The 24,028-nt window shown below is 44.8% G+C and overlaps 3 protein-coding genes and 1 non-coding gene across 7 annotated transcripts in view; 2 read left to right on the forward strand and 2 right to left on the reverse strand.

The window, feature by feature from the left end:
- Window positions 1-238: 238 nt before the first annotated feature.
- On the forward strand, window positions 239-15,394 carry sh3d19 (SH3 domain containing 19). Of its 2 annotated transcripts, XM_028978264.1 has the most exons (20): window positions 1,847-1,962; window positions 2,104-2,166; window positions 4,102-4,141; window positions 5,247-5,287; window positions 5,552-5,600; window positions 6,272-6,407; window positions 6,824-7,007; window positions 7,109-8,179; window positions 8,857-8,967; window positions 9,047-9,153; window positions 10,349-10,392; window positions 10,498-10,693; window positions 10,800-10,868; window positions 10,941-11,084; window positions 11,180-11,252; window positions 11,605-11,735; window positions 12,053-12,108; window positions 12,182-12,402; window positions 14,227-14,264; window positions 14,419-15,394. In XM_028978264.1, exons 2-20 carry the CDS (start codon window positions 2,157-2,159, stop codon window positions 14,602-14,604), a joined length of 2,907 nt encoding a protein of 968 aa, XP_028834097.1. In that variant the 5' UTR covers window positions 1,847-1,962; window positions 2,104-2,156; the 3' UTR covers window positions 14,605-15,394. The 2 variants fall into 2 exon arrangements, with proteins under 2 accessions (XP_028834096.1, XP_028834097.1); XM_028978263.1 differs by lacking the exons at window positions 1,847-1,962; window positions 2,104-2,166 and adding an exon at window positions 239-650.
- Window positions 15,395-17,906: 2,512 nt separating this feature from the next.
- Window positions 17,907-21,032, reverse strand: rps3a (ribosomal protein S3A). The gene is made up of 6 exons (XM_028977146.1): window positions 20,927-21,032; window positions 20,404-20,507; window positions 19,997-20,184; window positions 18,827-19,035; window positions 18,164-18,273; window positions 17,907-18,070 (listed from the first exon to the last, which is right to left on the reverse strand). Exons 1-6 carry the CDS (start codon window positions 20,986-20,988, stop codon window positions 17,943-17,945), a joined length of 801 nt encoding a protein of 266 aa, XP_028832979.1. The 5' UTR covers window positions 20,989-21,032; the 3' UTR covers window positions 17,907-17,942.
- Window positions 19,640-19,804, reverse strand: LOC114789394 (U1 spliceosomal RNA). Its single transcript, XR_003749658.1, has one exon. It is a non-coding gene; the product is annotated as a U1 spliceosomal RNA (small nuclear RNA).
- Window positions 21,033-22,520: 1,488 nt separating the features above from the next.
- The window catches only part of lrba (LPS-responsive vesicle trafficking, beach and anchor containing), a 122,737-nt gene continuing 121,229 nt past the window's right edge, over window positions 22,521-24,028 (forward strand). For all 3 annotated transcript variants that reach the window (XM_028978133.1, XM_028978135.1, XM_028978134.1), the window contains exons 1-2: window positions 22,521-22,708; window positions 22,858-23,042. In XM_028978133.1, the coding sequence (XP_028833966.1) occupies window positions 22,860-23,042 (183 nt within the window). In that variant the 5' untranslated portion in view covers window positions 22,521-22,708; window positions 22,858-22,859. The remainder of the gene's footprint in view (window positions 22,709-22,857; window positions 23,043-24,028) is intronic.

Raw genomic sequence — 24,028 nt, forward strand, 5'->3', positions numbered from 1 at the left:
CTCACAGTTACTGGACCCCGGAGCCACGAGAATGATGGTAATAAAGAAGAGTTGGAATGAACATAGGACCACAACACTGGAAACAACATAGCCTTGGAATTGTTTCCAGAAACGTTTCCGCAAGTCCCCGTCATCGTTTATGGCAGTGGTGGCCAAGCGGTTAAGGAAGCGGCCCCGTAATCAGAAGGATGCCGGTTCGAATCCCGATGGTTCAAACTTTCATTCCCGTATTAAGTTATCTGTAAAGCGTGTCCGAAGAAGAAATGGAGCCCGTTTAAAGTTTATTTAACGTTGCCTTTAGAGCTTGCTGCGTACGAGGCTCGTCCACAGTCCAACTGAGGGGAGGGGAATGCTGATGGAAGGGGAATTCGGCGCGACACCCGCTCCTCCGGGCGGCAGCCGCCGGCGCTTCTGTTCCGAACTTCCCCCTCCCGCCGTCGAACTCAGACGTTTTCTCAGACAGTAGCGACGCGCTGTCGCGATGCGGCCCGACACCACCCCCCGACCGAGCTGAGTCTCCGGGACGGTCCCGCTCGACTCCATAAACGCCGTTCGGACCCTTTCTTCCCTGATGGCTGAAGCGAGGCGAGACGAAGCCGAGGACGACCGGAGGGACGTCAGCGTCGTGCGGAGCCGAAATGCGGCAACAGGTAGCGAGGAACGTCGCGCTAAGCCGCGTCTCTCCATCTAAAATGTTCAGTTCGTTGTTCGGACTAGACGCCCCGAGTCCGGTCTCTTAAACGGGACTTTTTCCTTGTTATTTCCACGTCGCGGTGTCCTTTCCGGGGTGACGGCAGGTGAACAGAATCCATTGTGTTGCTAACTAGGGTGCGTGAGTAGGTGCGTACAACTACCTACAGCGCATTTAAATATCCGAGATATAATTCAGTGCACTGGGTGTACTACTGTGCAAACAGGTGTTGTAGGAACGCGCCTGTCAGCAGAGGAACGGGGGAAAGTTTCGTGTTGTTGCGACAGGTGAGGAAATCCGAGCTGGAGCTCCCTGCTGTTTCACCTCCTGTAGACAAATGTTCCTCAGTACAATTTCCAATAGTGCCCAGTTAGTGCAGAATTCACCAGAGGTCAGTCTTACTAACTGCAGCATGTTTACTGCACTGCACGGGGCGGTGGTGGCCTAGTGGTTAAGGAAGCGGACCCGTAATCAGAAGGTTGCTGGTTCGAATCCCGATCCGCCAAGGTGCCACTGAGGTGCCACTGAGCAAATTACCGTCCCCACACACTGCTCCCCGGGCGCCTGTCATGGCTGCCCACTGCTCACTCAGGGTGATGGGTTAAATGCAGAGGACAAATTTCACTGTGTGCGCTGTGCTGCTGTGTATCACGTGTGACAATCACTTCACTTTCACTGCACTTTCACTATTCACCAGTACTCTGGCGTATTTTACTCACTGTAGTATTCACTAGTACTCTGCACCCAGTCTGATGTTACTGCACTGTAAACTAGTACTCAGACATAATTTACTCACTGTAGTATTCACTAGTACTCAGCCCTCAGTCTGATGTTACTGCAGTATTCACCAGTACTCGGGCATATTTTACTCACTGTAGTATTCACTAGTACTCAGTACTCAGCACCAAGTTTGATGGTACTCTATTATTCACCAGTACTCGGACGTATTTACTCACTGTAGTATTCACTAGTACTCGGCCATATGTTACTGACTGCAGTGTTCACTAGTACCCAGCCATATTTTACTGACTGCAGTATTCAATACTCACTATATTACTGAGCAGTTGCCTGCATTCACTACTCACTATAGTATTGAGTAGTAGTACATATTCAGTCCTTGGCTGTATGTTCCTCACTGTTGCAGGGTTGAGATGAGCGTGTCCAGACCTGTTCTTGAAGGCGGTGTGTAATGCTGCTCCTGACAGCAGTGTGTGTAATGTCACACATAGATGACCGTAAGCGTGCTGTGGTCTATGTGCCGCTCCCCTCAAGTAAGGAGCAGACGTTTTTAAAGTGGCACTCGTTGTTTTTATTATCTACTGTTATCAATTGATAAGTACAGACCTCTTTTAACGTTAATGCTTCATAAAAGGACTTTAACTTGTTTTTACTTGTCTTGCCTCTTTTAAAAGTTTGCCAAACCCAAACCTGGCAGCCTTCAGATGGAGAAACCAGTTGAGTCTGAATGGGTCCATGTAAGGTCACCCCTGCTTTGCATGTGAATGGCATTTTTCCTGTATAGAAAGGCCAAAGTTGATTGTTAAATATTGTTGTTCAAGTCTTGGCAAGTGTGACCACTGATTAGTTTGGTGACACAACCCACTGTACAGTTGACCCCGAGCACACCCCTCCCAGTCCTGTGGGACAGACTTTCCCCGGCTCTTTGTTCAAGCACAGCAGCTGTTTTGGCCTGTGCTGGCAGGTGGACATTATTGGGAAGGCTGGAAATGAGGGGCCGTGGAATGGCAGAAGTCACATTGTTGTTCTTGCACGATAAATGAATTGTATTGCTGTGTCCTCTCTTTAAAAGACAGCATGTTGTGTGTTCCCCTGTGACTGTAGACATTTTCCTTTCACCGAGCATCATGCTGACACTCTTCACTGAAGCGTAATCAATGTCGGGACTATGTAGGTTGTTTTTCAGACCTGCTGTCACTTTCACCACCACCATGGTGTAAAATCTGGTTGCTTTGTCATACGTACACACATTGATAAATCTGCTTGGGGACCATATCATTTATTGAAAGAGAATGTATGTGGATTGCTATGCAAGCATTACAAGCGTTCATGGTAGGCAAGCGCTGCAAGCACAGGGAAACTGTACCATTGATGTTCACTTTTTCTGTGCAGGGCACTTTTAAGTTTCTTTTCCCTTTGTACACTTCCATGTTAGAATATCACCTGAATTTTGTGTGCACGTAGTAGTATAGAAAGGCCTCCGCCTTCTAGTAATGCAGCGGGAAAAGCTGAATCGCATGCGATCGCATACCCCGAACAGGGGCCAGCTTGGTCTGCAGAATATGTCAGCAGTGATGTACTAGGATATAGACCATTTTTATATCATGGCCTGTTACCCTCCAGCAGCTTCATTAATTAGTATGTGGTAAGAAACTAGGTCACCCAAGCCATTCATGAGCCAGTCTTAGATATTCAAATTAGTGACCGGCTCAAAAACAAGGCATGGTTTCAGGGCGTGGCACCAACATGAAATGTTAAAGGGCTCAAAGCACACAGATTGTACCTGTCATGGCCCGAAGCGGAAGGTAAATGGGGACCGTGTGAAGACGGTGCGCTCTTCCTGATCACCCACATTCCTCTGGGGTTGAGCCCCTCCCCCTCGGACGTCAGAGCGGCGTGCACGTGGACTCTCTTCCCATCCATGCCTCTCGCGCTGCGTCGCTCAGAGGCAGCAGGTGTGTCAGGCAGGTATGACCTTCTCTGTTTCTATGAAGCCGTGCTGTTGTGTCCGTGGGTCAGACTATAGATCCGAATTCAGTCTCTGACGTCTTTGTACTGGGCCAGAATGATGCTGGTGCGATTCCTGAAGGGAGTGTTGGACTGTAGCTCTGAGGCCAGGCCAAAAAGATACACCAGTTGAAGCATTACACTTAGAATATGAAAAGCTTTTTGGAATATAATGAATATTTATGAAAGGGAGTTGAATTGAGTTGCAGCTCCCTGCTGTAATTGTATATCAATGTCAAGATGGCGGATTGGATGGTTTGCAGTGCGTTGTTATTGGAAAAATACGGGTACCAAATGAAACCAGTTTTAAAAAGTGGCCATGTCAAATGCAGCCTGTAGGCATTACAGCCAGTTTGCTATCACAGGAGGAAATGTCAACAGTGGAACCTGCTTGGGTGGTTCCAACCCTTTTCTCTCCACCACCTACAACTCGATATGGATTCCTGCCATGTCCTGCAGTCTGGCAACTGACCACTCTGACCTGTTCTGTTCGCCATCAAGTATCGGGTCTTTAACAGTCCCCTAGATTTGCCATTAAATGTCAGTTGTGAAGATCTGTGTGTGAAAACTGTGTCACCCAACACCGCCGTGACACTAGAACTTGAAGAACTGCAGTTTTGTCTAGCTGAGTCACAGACTAACAAATTCTTTCCTTTCCTACACAGATAGCTCAGAACGAAATAAGCCAGAGCACATCCACCTGGGGTAAGAAGCCTTTCACTACTTTTTTGTCACGTTACAGCATTTAAATTGTAACTCTGAAATTGTTCAGAATGGACCATGTAAAAAGAGCTAAAGTATTTTTTTCATGGGTTTTATGTGCCGCTTATTTGAACAGATTTCACTATGCAGCTGTATGTCGGTGCTTTTGCACAGTGCTGCATTTTGGAAATGAACAATTGTGTAAATGTCACAGACATTAGTACCAGTATCAGTCTTCATACTGATTGTGTTGCAAGACAACAGCATTAAAAACTAATCCTGGTTCTAGTTAATGATATGATCACTGTCAGCACTTTGTCCCCGGCCCTTGGGACGCAGAAGTCACTCTGTCCAGGGAGAGCAGATCCTCCCTCTCAGCTGAACATTCAGAAGTACTCTGGCAGCAGTGGCTTTTCTTCACTAAAGAGTTGTGGAAGCTGTGCGACTTAACGCCCTGACATTACTGTTATGGTTTTTCACCATGAGGTGGGGTCTAAATTCACAGCTGTGAATGAATGTGGCCCTCCATATTTTTACCTTTTTCATGTGTTCATATGTTTTAAATTAATGTTTTTATAGGTCTTTTCATGGGCCAAGTCTCCATGGGTATAGACATTCCTGAAAGAATCACATTTCCAGTCTTTTAGTGGCTCAAAACGATCAGTGCCTACAGCAAAAGGACAATAACACCTCAGTCCTTCGCAAGCCTTTATTACTATTATTAATTTACTGTTGTTGCTAATGCTCTTCTCTTTATTTTGTCTCACTGTAAACCATCATGGCTGAGGTCTCCCTTGTTTTGGTTGTTATGTGAGTGCTTGAGAGCAGAGTTCTGCCTGCTTCATTCACCCTGGATTCAGTGCTCCAGCTGTGTGACCCCACTCACCCTCTGTACGTCAGCGCCTGGCACAGACCGGGCGCCTGAGACTCTTGTTCTTGGAGTAGAGTATCAACTTTAAACATTTGCGATGCTGATGCCGGTTACCAAGGTCACAGCAGCAATGATGACCACTCTGATACTTCCGCACCATTTCTGTCATAGCTGTTCACCACAGTTAGAGGTGCTGAGTACATAATGATTGATCAAGGATTCGCTTTTCTTTTGCAGCTTAGGGCCGCTTTCTTCCATACGGGCTGCCTTCAGGAGGAGTAAGTCATGATTAGTCCGTTATTGTTTAAATAGCTCTTGCTCTCTGTGTCAGGGATACTAGCTCATCCTAAAATAGCATGGCATTTTGCATTTTAAGTATTGTGCATAGGATTAAATATATTTGTAATGCATGGTCACCAAATAAGTAAAGTAAAACACGAGCATGCCAGTAACAGTCTATACTTGATGTACTGTGAAAAAAATACAATTTAGCTGTATTTTGTCATGTACACTATAATATACTTATCTGTTTGCTATTTAAGCAACTTCTACAAGAACACCTTTGCAAAGTGAACCCAACCGAGACAGAAGGTAAGTGAACCTAATCCCTCTGCTGAAAATCATTGTGCCTCTTAACTGTGGCATTTAGTTGTTACAGTGACAGTCCCCCTCTTGCTCAGGGACACAATGTGTAGTAAGTGTGGTTTGTACCTGTGACATTGTGGTCTTTTGGTTTTTAGGCAAATGTGTTACCTTCTAGGCTACTACCACCCTACCACTTTCAAACTTGAACTTTCATTTTATGCTACAGGGCTACTTTCCATATTTCCCTTGCATGGTCTCTCTTTGTCAACTTTCTCCCATTTACAGTGTAAAGTTTTTTTAATGTAAGTGCCATGGCAACCACTATCTTGCATCAACCACCTGAGACACCTGTCTAAACCACGACTGTACCTGCAGTAGCCCGTTGGATGCAATAGGATAGGGTGCCATAGCAACAGGCAAAGAGAGCATTAATAATGCCCTAACATTCAGAAGCAACACTTTAGTAACCACATTAAACCCCATTGCAAGCAACTAGAAACACTAAAGCAACCACCACTTAAACCACTTCTCAGAAAACCTCTTATAACTTATTGGCCTATTCATGTTTTCAACTTTTTCTTTAGTTCCTCTTTCATCAGCATCAGCATTTAATATGTTTCCCTTTAAATTAATGTCTCATATTTGCCACTTTGCATGTGTAATAATCTGTCCCTCAGGAGACCAGAGATAACCATCCTCTCTGCGGAGCCTCTGCCCCCTGTTTCCTGGTTTCCTGGGGGTCCTGGGGGATTTCCACCAACCCCTCCTCCACCTCAGCCCATATGGGGTGGTAGCATCCCAGCAGATTCTCAGGTAAAATATCTTCATTAAGTATGCCTGCATTACATTGGGGTTTTTTTGACCTTTGCTGAAGCATGCTTTTTTCTTGTGATATGCAGTTTGAAGACTAACTGTACTAATTGTTTAACACAGTGTACTGTTGTGCAAATTGAATTCACTATGATACAAATAAGAGGATGTGGTCTACAAATACAAACCTACCCGACAAATAAAAAGAATTTTGTCCAGATTAAAATTTTATGAGTATTTTCTTAAACACTGGCAGTCGATCACCTTGTGTAGGGTTGGATTTGGGAAGAGTAGTGTGATATGGAAGCAACTGGTTTTGTTCTGTGTTACTCACTACAAGCGAAACTGTGCCCTGTGTGACAATAATTGCTTGGCTTTACTGCTTGAGTGTGAGTGAACCCTCCTCTTTCATGCCTTAGCCCCCGCCATCCTATGACCAGGTCATCAAAGAGAAGAACCAGGAACAAGTTTGCACACCAACTGAGGTACCCCGCAGTCGGCAAACTACGACCATCGCAACACAGACCGATCAAGTGGAAGAAGAGCCTATTGAACCACAATGTAACACAGTCCTAGAGCCATTAGGACCAGAACAACCCAAAGGTAGAAAGGATAAATTGCCATAAAACTAATGACAGTCAAAACTTCAAAGTATACTAACTATGTGTTTTGATGTCAAATTAACTTTATTGCATTACTAACAGTGAAAAAAACCCCAAAGCCTCCACGACCCTCACTTCCTGCCAGACCAAAGCCGGCAGCAAGGAAAAGCATTCCTACAGCAGGTAACTCTGCTGTGAATGACAAGGACCAAGAAGAAACACAAAGTGAGAATCTTACTGCCTCAAACGCAGAGTCAACAAATCACAGCACTCCAGAATCAGGATTTTCTTCAGCACAACACCAAGCTCAAGAATCTGTTTCATGTGACAGTGTGTCAGAACCCTCTGAGACTGGCAGCAGCTCTGAGGACAAACCTGTCTCTTCGCCGCCTTCTGAGTCCAACCAGACTGAGAGAACGCGTCCGGTTCCACATCCACGCTTAAAATCAAAACCCAGCAGCACTGAGGTCAAAGTTCAAACGCTGGTACGACTCAAAGATGATGGAGGTGCTCTTCAAGTGACTGCTAACAGTAGCACAGACCTTTCATCAAACATATACTTGAAGGAACTTTTGGATGTTTTTTCTGACTCTGACCCCATTCAAGACCTGAGCGAGTCAGAAGGTTCACATTCAGAACTGAGCAACCAGAGTGACGAAGACTCAGAAGACATGAGCATCCGTGCTAAGATTAAGGCGTTTGAGAGCCAGGCAAGCACAGATGGCCCGGGTGATGGCCCTGTTCCACGATCTCGTACCCAATTTCCTAAACCCCCTGTGTTGGCTCCCAAGCCATCATGGGCACTTCGTTCTTCTGTTAAACAGGGCAGTGAGGAGAACTCCAGTGAGGACCAATATGGAAATGCCAATCCTTTCCCCACAGCTGCTGTTGCCCTTTTCCCGCGACCTTTGCCTCAAAGGAACCCATTTTTAGAGCAAAGAAATGAGCAAGAACCCCAGCCCAAATCTGTTCTCCTTCCCCCTTCATGGTCTTCTCTTGGAGACAACCCGATCAAATCTCATCCACCTATATTGGCCAAGCCTGCACGGGATCTGATCCTGAATCATAACAACCATAATTCAGCTGCCCTGGGATCAACTGCACTAGACCACGCCACGGCCTTCCTGTCTGAGAGTGGCCAGGATAACGATCATGTGGATAACCTTGCTCCAGGTGTGTAGAAATATTCTGTCTTTTGTTGTTAACTAGCCAGTCCCTCCAGTTCTTCATGATTTTGCTATTGCGTCAAATTCCAAAAAATCTAGTATTTATATTTTCAGTCCTGTTGCAAAATCTTTGCAAACATTACCCAAAAACCCATTTACAGCAAACAATGTTCAAACATGCAAGTGTCAGTATTTGCATGGCGCAACAACACCATTTCACTGTTTTAACCAATAATTTCCAGCACAAATAAGAGAGACAAATCTTATTTAGGGTCACCAGATTTTTCCTCGGACATGCACTTTTTTTTTTTTTGAGGCCGTGAAATTTTTTATGGCCTGAGATTTAGAATTGTCTGTGTTCCCGAGCTGCCTAAATATTTGTCACTTCATATGGTTAGATCCTGGTGGGACTGACTAGCATTGTGATCTTTCTGATGATGAGGAACTGTGTGGTGTAGATCAGCATAGAATGACCTGAGCAGGACACTTATCGTACATTTTCATGACTGTAAAACACAATGCAGTGCTCTGTAGTAGCAGTCTTTTTAATAAATAACAATGGCTGCTAAGACTACTGAGCATTTTCATAATTGTACTGCGCTATTAGATGTGCTTGTAATTATGTCTAGTTTGCATGCCTCTAGTTTATTGCCTGTTGAACAGGGAATGTTACTTAATCCCCAGCTCCAGCACCCACGCCCCCCAAGCCTGCTCGAGCAACAGGAGGGTCTTCCATTCGCCAAGCCCCTGTCCGCAAGCCGACCGTTATCCATGTTCCGAGTAAATATGGCAGACGTAAGTGTTCGTACAGGAAATGTTATCTGGACCATTTTAAGGAGCCCTCAAAGCTAAACTGTACAATTTTGTTCTGCAGTCATTGAGAGCCAAGAGGAATTATTTCCTCCACTTCCAACTCAGAAAGCTATAGGGGGACTGCAGAAGAGTGAGAAGGCCACCACCCAGCAGAACTTTATTCCACAGGTGATCTAAAATAAAAATAAATTGGCTAAAGTTTCTACAGTTCTGTTCTTTAGTTTGACCTTATATTTTTGAATTTGTTTAAATAGCAGGAATGTAAAGATGGCAAGCATTATCATATCATTTAAATATTGCATACTGTTATTCAATTTTAGTAATATAATAGTTTGAAAGGTATATAATGAATTAATATAAACTAATTTATACTAAATTAGTTTTGGATTATTTATACCCTCCTGTCAATACATCAAGTACCCTGCATCCACCTCTTCCATTCCTCTTCAGTTTCCCTCTGTGTTTACATTTACATTTATGGCATTTGGCAGATGCCCTTTTCCAGAGCAACTTACAACATGCTTTCATGTCATCATCAATGAAATGATCAGTTCTGGTTCACTGGGACTCAAACCTTCTGTTTTCTTTGCTTGTAATACAGTTTGTGGACATCAGCAGATTATCAGCACTTTTGGTCTAGAATACAGAATTATACATTCACATACAGTCAGAAGTATTTAGTCATACTGTATGTTACCTGATGAATTATTGTTATTAATAATAATGAAATATTATCATCTCTGTTCCTCTTGTCCACTACAGTTAATTTGCAGTTATTTTGCAGTTATTTCCCCCTTTTTTGAGAAAGTATTTTACTATAGTTTTACACTGCTTTAGACTTAAACCCATCCAAACTTTCTCATTCCTAAAACTATGAGGGCAAAATAAACATTTGCTCTCTTTCATTTTTTCTTTCTGCACACAACTGTTTGTAATTTAGCACTAGTGGGTGTGGGCTGCAGTGGGGCTGTGCTGTAGAGAAGGTGGAATAAATCTTCATCTGAAATGAGTCATAGCTGGTGGCCTTGCGAGTTTACGTCATGCTGAAAAATCCTGCTCCTCAACAATCAGCCTTTTACCTGCCTACTGGCTGATGGCCACAAAAGGAGCTTTGTGCCCGAGTGTAAACAGTGATTATGGCTGGTTGATGGCCACTTCGGTAGCTGCTGCATAAGTGAATTCCGCAGTGTTCTTCTTTCCAATGCAAATTCCTAAATTTCTGAATTTTCCGCTGGGTCACTGCAGAGAGGAAGTGATTTAAAACCAGAACCCTTCTATAAGCTGCACCTGTAAAATTACATCTTTGTTCTTCTAGTTACGCTTTTTACAGTGATTTGTTTGTTTGCTTGTTTGTTTTATGTAGGACTCTTTCAGTGGCCCATATCCTGATTTGTCTCTCCCACCAAGGTGAGATTATTTTCTCTGCTCAAGACTGTAATGGAGTATATGGTTTTGTTTTTAATTGGTAACAAGACTGAGCTCCCATGTCCGTTCTATTCATGTCCGTCTCAGGCCGATTGGAGGCAAAATTCTACCCCCTCGCCCTCCTCCAGCTAAAACTGCCCCAGGTAGACCGCCACCTCCAAGAAAAGAGGGGTCTCAGCGTGCACCCTCAAACCATTCCTCCCAGGGTCGAAGAGCAACTAAAAAGGGTCCCACTCTTCCTCCAAGACCCAATCCAGGACATCGTCTGTACAACAAATACACGGTGAGTGTCCGAACAGCTGGTCTGTCTGTGACAAATATACAGGCTGCAGGTTCTACAGATGTTCTCTAGAAGTGATGCCCTGATCGCTGTTCATGTATGTTTTTAGCTCGAGACGCCTCATGCTGTTGCGCAATACGACTACCGTAGCTCCAGTACCGGAGAGCTGTCATTTCAGGTGAGTCATGTTGGAAGCCAGATTTGTCATTTTGAGGAACTGCTGTCATTCACACTGTCCTTTGTGCTGCAGAAAAACGAGGTCCTGCTCCTGCTCCATCAGATTGATAGTAAAACGTATGAGTGCCAGATCGGCGATATGAAGGGGCTGGTGCACAGCAATTATGTAAAGATCATCACACCCTTGTCTTCTGCATACAGCTATGAAGCCCCAGAGGTAATGTCACTCAACAGAACTCAGGGATTTAATCAGGGATGTCTTTACACATTGATTTGAAACAGTGATCCACTACTCTGCATTTTTCTCTGCAGAGTTCCTGCCCAAGGGCTTCTGGAGGCAAGAGCAGCGGGATGCAAGTTACAGCTCTGTATGATTTTGACCCAGGTACGTTGAACACTGCTGAACACAGATATAATAGATATATATAATAACACAGCCTGTTATTAGACCTGCGCTTAATCATAGGGTTACAGAACTGGAGACAGTGATTTCTGAACGGCAGTGGTGGCATAGCGGGTAAGGCCACCACTGTAATCAGAAGGTTGCTGGTTCAAATCCTGAGTTGCCAAGGAGCCACTGTGGTGCCACAGAGCAAGGCGCTGTCCTCACTCAGTGCTCCCCACTGTTCACCAAGGGTGATGGGATAAATGGACATTTCGTTGTGCACCGTGTTTTTCACTGTTTCACAATGCCAATCACTTAACGTACACTTTCATCTTGTGTGTGTGCCTGACAGAGGGACCAGGAGAGCTGCCTCTGAGAACAGGGGATGTGGTGTACAATGTGGAGCAGCTGGACAACGAGTGGTACATGGGTACCTGCAGAGGAGTCCAGGGCTTCTTCCCCATCAATTATGTCAAAGTGATGGTGAGACTCTTCAGAGTTCAGTGTAATGTGAGATCCGAGCAGGTCAGACTTTGGATTTCAGTTCTGACCATGGATTCTGATTTGCTGAAAGGAATCCTGAGTGACAATAGCTCAAGATATAATCACTCCGATGTCATTCCACCTTATTAAATTTTTGACTGTCAATTGACTTGACCATTATGTTTCTAGCTAAGGGCTTATAAAGTCTGTATTAGCCTAACAGACATAAACTGCAACTGTACAAATCCTTACATATTTTTAATTGTACATGCTGATATATATATATATTTATTTATTTATTGTTTTTTTTTTATTAGTCACATGCACAACAAACTCCAGAAAAGACAAATCCTCTGCCTACAGGACCAATGAGGTAAAAAAAAAAAAAAAAAAAAAGTCCTTGGGTGTACATTTCTTCAGAACTGTTTCTTTTTTTTATCCTGCAGGGGCCCACGATGCAGAGCACTGTTTGAATTTGGAGGGGAACACAGTGATGAGCTTTGTTTCTGTGAAGGAGATGTCATCCTACTGAAAGAATATATTGGACAGGAGTGGGCACGTGGAGAGCTGGGCGGCTGTGTAGGCATATTCCCTGTTAGCTATGTGGAGGTTATAGAAGACTTGCCACCTCCGTCAGAACCTGAGGACAGACAATCAGCTTGGCAAGGTATGTAGAGGCTCAATTTCCAAATGTTTTTACAGTGCCACTGTATTTTTGGGTCCCAAGGGTCAGGGATTTTGAAATATCAGCCAGAATAATAATGAATAATGATGTAATAATGAATAATAAAGAAGAAAGTTTTGTTAAAATCTGCTCTTTGGAAGTTTTTGGTTGTATCCATCTTGGAATACTGCTGATTAATCTCAGTGGTAGGTTCCAATCAACAATTTGGCTTCTTCAAGGTTGCCACCTGTCTTGGTTTGTTTTCATAAGCATAAGCAGGTTATCATACTTTTATTGACACAATAAAATGAAAAAACAAACACAGAACCACAATCCCTGTTTCCAGCAGTTCAAACTCACCAAGGCCCATTTCATTGGCTATGCTATGTTATTGTTGTTACTGTACAATCCCTGACAAAAGTCTTGACGCTTGTGTACAAATTGACCTCAAGTGCCGCTGAAATATATTTCTAATCAAGATTTTTTTTTTTTTTTACAAGAAATGTTTCAGCGCAAAACAAATCTGTCAAAAAAAATTCTAATATTCAAAGCTTGGTAAAGCCAATTGAGTCAATTTTTGTGAAGACATAAGTGTTGTCGCCTTGTCATATGAGCTTCACCTGTGACTAATAATGGATGAATTAGGTCTCAGGTGTTTATAAAAAGACCCCCGTACAATAGACCTTCACATCAACTGCAACTAGACCTCTGCAAACATGCCTGAGATTCACTCCGAGACTAAAGTGTTGAATATCAAGAGGCTGAAGACCAGATCCACTGCTGATGTGGCAGACACCTTCAATGTGTCTCAGCATCAAGTACAGAGGATAAAAAAAAGATTTGAAGAGACTGGAGACATTTTTGACAGGCCCAGGTCAGGCAGACCCTGCAAGACAACTGCTCGAATGGGCCAGCCCATTCTCCACTGCAGCAGAGCTCCATGTGACCTGGTCACCTGAAGTCCCTGTGTCAACCAGAACAGTTTGTCGGATTCTGTCTCGAAATGGACTCCATGGTATAATCAGTGCCCAGAAGCCAGCAATAGACAAAAGACAACTGAAAAATGTGTGGCATTTGCCAAGGCCCACAGCCTGCTAAAAGGATGGACGCTGGAAAAGTGGCAGAAGGTGGATTTTTCAGATAAATCTTTGGTTGAATTACACCACAGTCGCTGCAAATATTGCAGGAGACCTACTGGAGCCTGCATTGATCTGAGATTCACAAAGAAAACAGTGAAGTTTGGTGGTGGAAAAATCTTGGTCTGGGGTGTGGGGTAGGATGAAAGAGGAAGCATGGAAGACGAAACCAAAGAATATTGATGAACTCTGGGAGGCATGCAAGACTGCTTTCTTTGCTATTCCTGATGACTTCATCAATAAATTGGATGAATCCTTGCCAAACCGCATGGCTGCAGTCTTTCAAAGTCGCGGAAGTCATATAAGATATTAAATTTGGATCTCACAGCACCACGACTTAATTTGCTGACATTTTTGTATTTGCAGTAAATTTGTTCAATTTCTGTATAGGCGACAAAACTTTTAGCTTTTTATATGAGCTATTTCTAACACCAATTGATTAATTAAAAGTCAGGTTAATAGCAGGTGTTTCTACAAAATAGATAAGCGACAAGACTTGTCAGGTGCTGTATTTCCTCTATGGGCTATTATGAGGAAATTTAATAAATATATGATAAAAATTACCCCTTTCATTTAATGAGCACAAAGTAAGCCATTTTCCATTGGTAGCTAATGTTGTTTTGCTGTATAAAGTATAGTTCAATTAGAATTCTTGATTCAAAGTTTAAACTTCAAAAAAACTTTTTTACAGGTATGACTGCTTCCTCTGGCCTGCCTTCAAAATCACAGGTATGTTCATTGTCCAGTGTGTGTGTTGCCTCCCACAATTATTGGCCCTCCTTGTAAAGATTTGTAAATGAATTCTCTAGATGTGAATTATGACTGGTGATGTTGTGTGATAGAAGCTGATCCTCTGTGACTCTTGATTTTCTCTCATTTGAAGGAGGAAGCAGATTGGGGTGAATGGGCGGAGGCTCTATATGACTACGCTGCTGAGACAGACGATGACCTGCCCTTCCGGCAGGGTGACCGTATCCTGGTTACAGCTCGCGTTGATGAACAGTGGTGCAGTGGGTGTTTCAATGGCAGAGAGGGATACTTTCCTACAGCTTATGTGCAGTTCTGCTGACGCCATGAAAAGAAGTGGAGGGAAACAAGTGTTATTATGATGAACTGTCATGATACCATATTAAAATAATGTTTTGCTTAACATAGAATAGGAGTAAAGAAGAATATGGATGTTTTCATTGCTTATACAATTATTACCTTCTTGATAGTCACTCTTTCAAAGACTTTCAAAGATTTGAACTGAGAAGATCAAATCATTGGCAAACTGAAACTATTTTATCCTGGCCTAGAGTTCAAAAAAGCTCAAACAATATTATTGCAAGGGACTTTTAGACTATCCAAAATGGTCTTTTTTTTTTTTTTTTTCTTCTTTATAATGTGATGTGAAAAGCACTGATGTGTTTATGATCTGTTTGAACACAAACTACATTTGTGCATCTGCTGACAATTATGCTTCCAGACTTTCCGATAGGAGTGCTCTTTACCTCATCTCCTGGTGGTCCGACTTGTAGTATTCTGACACATTCACTGCAAAGGAGAGCATAGTGTACTTGTTTTCTCTGTGTTTACAGAAAAGTTGTGAGAGTATACCTTTGTCCATTTAATTGTTTACTTTTACGACATTACTAACGTGTTCATAATTATGCATACTGCACCGGAGATCAATTGTGAACAGGCATTACTTACTTTTGAACTCAGACAGTACATTTTTCAAATCCATTATTCATTTCTTTTATTTCCATTATTCATTTCTAATTATTTCTTTTTCATAATGTATTTACTGGAGCAGAAATGGAATTTGTACACTCCATGTTTCATTTGGCAGTAAAGTCTAAATGATCGGCACAGCATCATAGCAGAGTTGAATTTATTTGTATGAGCTACTTCTTGACCTACTGTGGTGAGAATACTCAATATTTCTGTCTTTTGGTGATTTTGACAGATATGCTCGCAACATGGTCCTTAAAGAAAGCTTACGTACATTAATGTGGTCATGGATGTTTAACAGGTTCATATTTAGAGCCCTTCTCTCCTTGAACCAAGTACTTTTATAGGCCAGGACAAAGAGCTGCTGTTTGCAGCAAGTCTGAAGAATTAATAAAATGAGGTCAACAACACGAAATATTATCGCTGTGACGAGAAATTCTGAGCAGTATTGTGTAAAAAAGTACTTGATGTTCAGTGGACAAAGGGAGGTGGTGCCGTTTTCCACAACCACACCACACTCTGATGTGCGAGCTGCAGTGCAGAGTTGAACCGTCTTCAACTCTTCCATTTGTCTATGCGTGGTCAGAGGAGGTATTTCAGGCAAGTGCCAGCTCTGATCGTTCGCTTTAAAGAGCCGGCTCTCTTCAAATTTGGCTTATTCACGATTGACTAATCTCTATTAGCAGCTGGTTTACAAATCAACATGAAAATCTCGCAGAGAAAACTGTTTTTCCTCAGTCACTCGATGCATTTATTTTGCCATGTCCTCCAGAACGGACAAGACACTTCATTTCTGTTCCTATAGGAGCAAGACGGCAGCTATTGAGCTGCTTCTATTTATAGTGTGGGTGTAATTTCAAAAGAAATCTATAGTTACATTAAGAAAAGGAGCAAGAGTTGATTTGTGTTACTTAGTTGCTTATGTGGGTTACTGCCCTTTTGATAAACAGTCATGGTCCAAAATTACCAGCAGCCCTGAAAGTTTTGCAATTTCAAATGCTTATTTTCTTTATGTACTTTGGCGCAATGGGGGTGATGTGAGGGTTTTTTAAGAGAACTATCCTGCTGCATGTGCTCAAACAAGGTGGCTAAACACCAATGCAGGAGCATGGAGCTGAGGGCAGTAAACCCTTCAATGGCTGCTGGACTAAACAGGGTGACTGACCAGCTGTCCGGTCCTGCCACCAGGGTTTTCAACGTGTCATTATCCCAGTCCTCTATTCCACCATGCCATCCCACTGGCCAAACACACCACCACCAGCAGACTCAACAACTACCAAGCAGTTGCAGTGATATCTGTCATGATGAAGTGTTTTGGAAGAACCACATCTCATCCTACCTCTCTCCGACATTTGTCTGGCCCTGACCCATACAGAGCTATCAGATCGACTGAAGATGCCTTCCACACAGTGTGCATCTCTGTACTTGGGATGCATGGTGGCAGGCAAGAAGTCACTACAGAAGGTCAACACTGCAGGGAAAATCATTGGTCATGCCCATCCTTCCCTAAAAGACCTCTACAACACCCGCTGTCCCAAGAAGGACAGCCGCATCACAAGAGCCTACCCACACCTGGGACATGGGGTGTTTCAGATGCTGCCCTCGGTTTCGGTTGTGTACTTAACAAAAAGTGGAGACCTGGCCTCCACAGTCACCGGAACTGAACCCAGTCGAGATGGTTTGGGGTGAGTTGGGACCGCAGAGTGAAAGCAAAGGGGCCAACAAGTGCTAAACACCTCTGGGAACTCCTTCAAGACTGTTTGAAAACCATTTCAGGTGATGACCTCTTGAAGGTCATCGAGAGCGTACAAAGCAGTAATCGGAGTAAAGGGCGGCTATTTTGAAGAAACTAGAATATAAAACATGTTTTCAGTTATTTCACCTTTTTTTGTTAAGTACATAACGCCACATGTGTTCATTCATAGTTTTGATGCCTTCAGTGAGAATCTACCAACGTAAATGGTCATGAAAAAAAAACACATTGAATGAGAAGGTGTGTCCAAACTTTTGGCCTGTACTGTATGTATTTTGTATTATATGTATCTTTATTTTACATTTACGGCATTTGGCAGACGCCCTTATCCAGAGCGACTTACAACGTTTTTTCAAGTTACCGTCGATGAAGAGATCAATTCCGGTTTACTAGGACCCCAACAATGAATACAATCTTTTTATTCACTGCTGTAGATTCTGTACACAAGTTCGACAATAGGAAAGTTACAAGTTAATCTAAATATTCTTTAAATTCTTTATTATTATATTACCCTCATTTTCTATTGCTCTATTTCCTATATATTGGATGGCATTTTGCAGGACCACAATCTCATACTGTGTACGTCCAATGATAATCAAGTCTTTAATCGAAGTATGCAGATGTTGAGGACAGTCAAAAACAGAATTATGTTTGTTATCATTTGAACTATGATAACATGACGCTTTATTAATGCAACTATTTACGAAAATTCACTTTAATAATCAGCTTATCGTACTTTAAAAAGTACGTGAAAAACAGGTTAATTTAGAACATTTCTATTGGACCCCACATTATCACGAAAACAGGTTTGTTCTGAGGATCTTAACAGAACAGTTTAAAAGTTTAAGCAGGACTTCCTGCTAGAACCCAAAGTTCAGGGAAAGAAAAACGCACACAAGATCTCAAATTTACATCTTTATTTGGAAAAGGGTGAGAGCTCAGACAGTCTCCTGGATGGGAGGCTCATAGCCATCAGCACGCTCCACCTTTGCTCCAGTATCATCTCCAGTGGGCTTCGCGGCAGCACTGGTACCTCCCTCACCATGCAGCTCCATCAGTTTGCCCACTGCAGACAGACCAGAGGGAGATGAAAACTGGAAATGACCAAACACTGAAAAATTTAAACCAACATAAGACTCAGCAGGGAACATCAACTCACATTCAAACTTGGGCTTCTTCAACATCTTGACCTTCCTGACATAGACATCATGCAGGGGGTAAATGGACTGGCAAGCCTTCTCAATGTCCTTGCCGACGCTGTCAGGGATCCTGTAAGGACAGAGGTCGCAAATTTCAGACAAAGAGATCATTTCATAAGAAAATCACATAGGCACGTTAGGTTAAATTCTAATGGCCACAAGACCCATGAAGCAGCCAGGCAAGTCAGTGGTGGCCTAGTCGCCAAGGGGCCACTGAGCAGAGCACCGTCCCCACACACTGCTCCCCGGGCTCCTGTCATGGCTGCCCACTGCTCGCCATGGGTGATGGGTAAAATGCAGAGGACTCGTTGTGTCACCGTGTGCCGAGCTGCAGTCTTTCACAATGACAAATCACTTCACTTTCAAAGGTGTAGCACAATGAAACATTAGATGAAGAAGTGAAACACAGTGTAGCACAGCACAAGTCCTCTGCATTTAACCAATCACCATTAGTGTGCATTGTGTGGGGGTCAAGGGGACCTCAGTGGCACCTTGGCATTACGGGATTTGACCACACAGTCCGCTTCTTTATGATTATAAAACCTGCAGGATGGTGGATGAAGTACAGGGTTTTCTGTTACATGGCCCAGGACCCAGACGCTCAAACACAACTTCAGACTTACAGCTTGTTGACCACCTCCTTCAGGTCATTGGTCTGAACCTCACGGGTCATGATCTCCATCATCTTCTTGCGAATCTGACGGACCTGCTGGTGCTGGGCGTACGATGTCTTCCTGATCTGGTTTGTGCGCTTCTTGGTGAAGCCCACACAGAAGAGCCGGAGCAGGTACCCATCGGTGGTCTTCACATCCACATGTGCCTCGATCATGGTCTACAGGAGGAAACGGGTTCAGAAACGCAACGTCAAAACCAATTAATAAAGACACCGCAATGCTTTCACCGGATTACACAAACTGAAGAGAAAAGATCTCCACCCCGAGACCAAGAAGGCTCCTGTACCCCTGCACCGAACTCTTTACAACTCGCACACACTTATGGAATGTCTTTTCGAATGCAGAATTGGCAACCGTGGCAATTTTCTGCCATGCATTCGAACCCTGCCGCAGTTGACTATAAAAACGGCTGACATACAAAAGCTGAAGAGTCAAGAATAAGGTAATGTGTGGAGATGTGATCAGGCCAATTTCACTTTGGTACTTTCGCCAAACCAAAATGCAGAGGGACTGCCAAAAAGCAAATTCCAGTATTCTGGACCTGTGAGTTCTCAGCTCAACGCTCACACGACATCAGTGAAATTTGTCCTCTGCATTTAACCAATCACCCTGAGTGAGCAGTGGGCAGCCATGACAGGCGCCCGGGGAGCAGTGTGTGGGGACGGTGCTTTTGCTCAGTGGCGAATCGAGATTCGAAGCGGCAACCTTCTGATTACGAGGCCACTTCCTTAACCGCTAGGCAACCGCTGCCCCCAAAAATATCAGGGGAGAGCGCAAACGCAGTCCCCCACTACCAGAAATTATGAAGTCGTGATTTCCCACATTTGGGGAATTCGCAGGGGTCAGCACAGCCAAAGTGCAATGGCTGAGCCTCGCCCTGGGTGAACCGCCTTCTTGATCACGGTATCTCCCTTGGCAGGTAAGTAATCTGTTATGTACAGTAATCTGTAATCAGATTATGATCTGTTACCAAAACTTTAAACATTAAACTTTTAAAATGATCAACATGCGCAAATAAATACTTGTATGTTTTTGGTTTACAACTCAATGATGCACCATTATCAGGGTCAAACATATTGCCCATTACCGGGGTAATTGGCGGAGGTTCTACGGCCTTACCTGCCACTTCTTCACCATGGAGCACATCTTATCGCGGGTCAGGTCCATCCCGTGGAAGTTGGTCAGGCAGTTCTTTCCCTGCACATCCTCGGTGATGAGCTTGAACTTGCGGAAGGCGACCTCGTCGTTCTGCAGGTCCGCAAGACTCACCTCGAACACGCGACCCTTCAGCCCATCAGAGGCGATCCCTGCAGAGGACGTTAAAGTTCAAAGAAACGACAGTTACCTTTTATTTGGATTAAAAGACTGCTGCCATTTTACATTTACAGCACTTAGCAGTGACACAGGGACAGTCCACCCTGGAGCAACTTAGGGCACAATGCAACTACAACCACTATACTAAAACCATTACTCATCCTCGACACAGGCAGTAACAATAAAAAGATGGGGACGAAGGAAGATCTTACTGGTTCCCTGAGTCCTGGTGACTAAAGTCTTGCCCAGGTTGCGAATGTTGAACATGGCCGGCGCCTTGACATCATACCAATCCTTCTTGGAGAAGGGGTCGACGCTACGAAAAAGAAAGAGGAAAAACACACATCAAAAGAGACTTTCGTATGTCATTCGGAAGGCTAATTAAAACACTACAGCTGTCCTGAGGTCAGCCATTAACTCGGCCCCGGCGCGTAAAGATATAGACATTCTAGGAAAACCGGGATTTAGGGGAGCAGAGGAGGAATAATCCGCACAAGCACGTAGGGTTCACGGTGCAGGCCCGGCTCCTGCGTGGATCTCCGCCCGAGTCCACGGAGAAATAAAAGCCGCCCCGACTTTACAAAAACCGCGAGCAGCTATCGAAGCGCCCCTACGCGACTAGCCAACAGAATCCGGTTAACATCTAAGTAATCGTCGGCATATTCAGCCTAAATCCCCACTATATGCACGGAGGAGAGCGTCCTCCGTCGCCGCGGGCCGAATTAAACCACTCACATCTTCTTCTTGGCACCTTTCTTGCCACCTTTGGTCAGTCTCTTATTCTTGCCGACTGCCATGTCGAACACAGGGAGCGAAAGAGGAAGGAGGGGGGAAGCCACGCGAGAATTAAGACGAGAGCGGGAGCAGCGAAACCTCGCGATATTTCCGACTAGGCGCCGTGGTGCCCCCTCGTGGAGCAGTGACGTCACGTTGCCTTCCTATAAGTCGTGTTATTATTATTTCCGTTGCAATTAAAAAAGCCAATGGTATTCATTTGTTAATTAGAAAGTTGTCATTGCCTATTCAAAATGCAATTTTTTTAACTTACATCCACTTATATCCTATGGCAATTGTAGAGTAGTTTTATTAGTACATAAATAAAACTTCAAAATTAGATTGGAATGAGATGTCATTCAGCACATTCCCTCTGGTGTACACATTTAATTTAAAAGGTCACATGAAACAAGGTAAGTGCATTCACACATTATTCAGTAATAAAGGGGATCAGTTGCCAGCATCCACGTGGCATGACAGCGGTTACTACGCATCTTATTTACCCTCAAGGGTAAATGCCCCAGAGGCGAAATGTGACTGCAGTCACACACTCTCCCCTCATTACAGAGCTCTACATTCAGTAACAGATGCAGTGAGGGAGACGAGCGGAAAGGGGAGAGATCTGCCCGGGGTTGGTTCTTTTTGAGGCTCCGTCTTGATGCTGATCTTGATGCCAGCACAGTCTGCTGATTTTATATATATATATATATATATATATATATATATATATAATTTTTTATTAATGTGGTTTTTATTATGTGTTATTTCCAGTCTCTCTTGACGTGGCGTGTGGGTTACGTGATGGAGTTTTCAGCCTCCCAGGACCCACCGACCGATAAAAATCACTCTGTAGACACCAAACAGCACAAGAGCTGATTGAAGCCCTTAAAAAAACTCTTGTCCCACTTAACGTCCATATCCAAGGGAAACAGGCTGCCCTGTTGATTCACTTGTGTGTGAACTCTACATTAGCGACCGTCCAGTGGGCCGCTCGAGCTGTCATGCCACTTCAGTGTCCAGACCTCGGCAGATGTCCACACATCTGCCCCCTGCTCGCTCTACCAGGATGCAAATGCCCCATGCATTCTTTTCCACCCGGTCTGGTAGTGGGTAACACACTCGCCTATGAACCAGAAGACCCAGGTTCAAATCCCACTTACTGCGATTGTGTCCCTGAGCAAGACACTTAACCCTAAGTTGCTCCAGGGGGGGACTGTCCCTGTCACTACTTACTGTAACTAGTTCTGGATAAGGGCGTCTGATAAATGCTGTAAATGTAAATGTAAATGTCTGCCTTGTTCCGGGATTGAAACATAAATGGTCGGTTTCCTGTTCGGAGATTAAGGCTAGTCCTGGATATTCAGACGTGCTTTTAGTCTCGGACCACGGACAGGAAACATGGTGGTCCCCCACACACCCCTCCACTGGCCTTCCACCGCCGAACAAGGTTGACGGGCTGAACGCAGAGGCCACCTTCTGTCATCCATGGCGGCCACCTGCGACACACCTGAGCCGCGCGGCGCCGGCAGCGGGCGGGGACTGCGCATGCGCCGGCACTGTCATGGCGGAGAGGAGCTGCGGGGAGGTGAATCAGGAAGAGATGACGCCGCGGGAGCCCTAACAGCGACGCCCGGACCCAGCGGACGCCTGTGCGGAGGGAGGACGCCGCGGCGACGCGCGGACAGCTGCCCGCCGACGTTTACCCGAGCCGCGCTCGCAAGTTCCCTGCGCGCCGCCGCCGCGGTAAGTTTCCCGGCCGCCGGCCGAGTTTCCTGCCGGCCGCCTGTGGATGGGGAAGGAGAGGGCTGAAAGCGGATAGCCAGCCGAACAGGTGCGTTACCTGTGACCGCCATCTGTCTCTCTCTCTCTGTCTCTCCCCCCCTCCCCTGCAGCCATGGCCAGCGCGGACGCGCCGTCCCCCGCCCGGACAGGTGACACCGGCGACAAAATGGCAACGGCGCCCCCCGCTCCCGGCGTCCCCATACGCGGGATGCGCATGAAATTCGCCGTGCTGGCGGGCCTGGTGGAAGTTGGGGAAGTTTCCAACCGGGACATCGTGGAGACGGTTCTCAACCTGGTAAGCAGATTAGGGGCTTTGCGCGACTCTACGCAAAACCCCACAGCGTCGCTGTACAATGAACAGGAGCCTGAGAGACGCGGGGGTGCGGGGCCGAGGTCACTAGTGGCCCCGTCACCTGCCAGGTGACACCAGTGGCAGTTATGTCTCCGGCGAAGTTGGCACGCCGGGGTCACGTCTGTGACCTTGCGGCTGGTGGGAAGTGTGGCGTGTGGCGAGGCGACGCTTGTCAGAATGAATGAGAGGCGGTGAGGGAGTGAGAGAAGAGCGGGCGGGGCCCGAGCAGGAAGGCCGACCTGCCAGGTCACTTTGTCACTGTGGTGGCCATGGCGTGGAGACCCTTCACGTCTTGCTGCTTCGTGCTTATTCTCATTTACATTTGACAGCATTTATCAGACACCCTTATCCAGAGCGACTTACAATCAGTAGTTACAGGGACAGTCCCCCCCCTGTCTTGCTCAGGGACACAATGGCAATAAGTGGGGTTGGAACCTTGGTCTTCTGGTTCATAGGCGGGTGTGTTACCCACTAGGCTACTACCACCCTTCTCTCTGGAGAGGACGCGTTGATCATAATTTCACCGGCTTCATGATGTGTTGAGGTGTTTGTTTGTTGGATTGGAGCAGTGGTAATAAATTAAAAAAAAAAAAAAAATACAAGTATACAAATATGAAAAAATAATGTTTTTTTGAAAACAATGCAGTAGAATCGGGGTGCTGGAAAATATTGATATAACAATATAACGCAATATTTTTCCTGGTGATATTGTATCGATACAGGGCCATGAAATATCGATATTCCTGTATACACATTTAGTCTGTCTTTAGTGAGGTCGGCAGAGAGACGAGAGTCGGCGTGTGCGTACAACCTCCACTCCTGTAGGTGGCGCTGTACTTTGAATAACTGCTTGGCATTTCAGGCAAAGTGAAATAACATGACAGACCGATCACAGCATCTTGTATTTCAGCCCTGCTTTTACATTTCCA

This window comes from Denticeps clupeoides, chromosome 4 (assembly GCF_900700375.1).
Source record: "Denticeps clupeoides chromosome 4, fDenClu1.1, whole genome shotgun sequence".
Classification (NCBI taxonomy): Eukaryota; Metazoa; Chordata; class Actinopteri; order Clupeiformes; family Denticipitidae; genus Denticeps; species Denticeps clupeoides.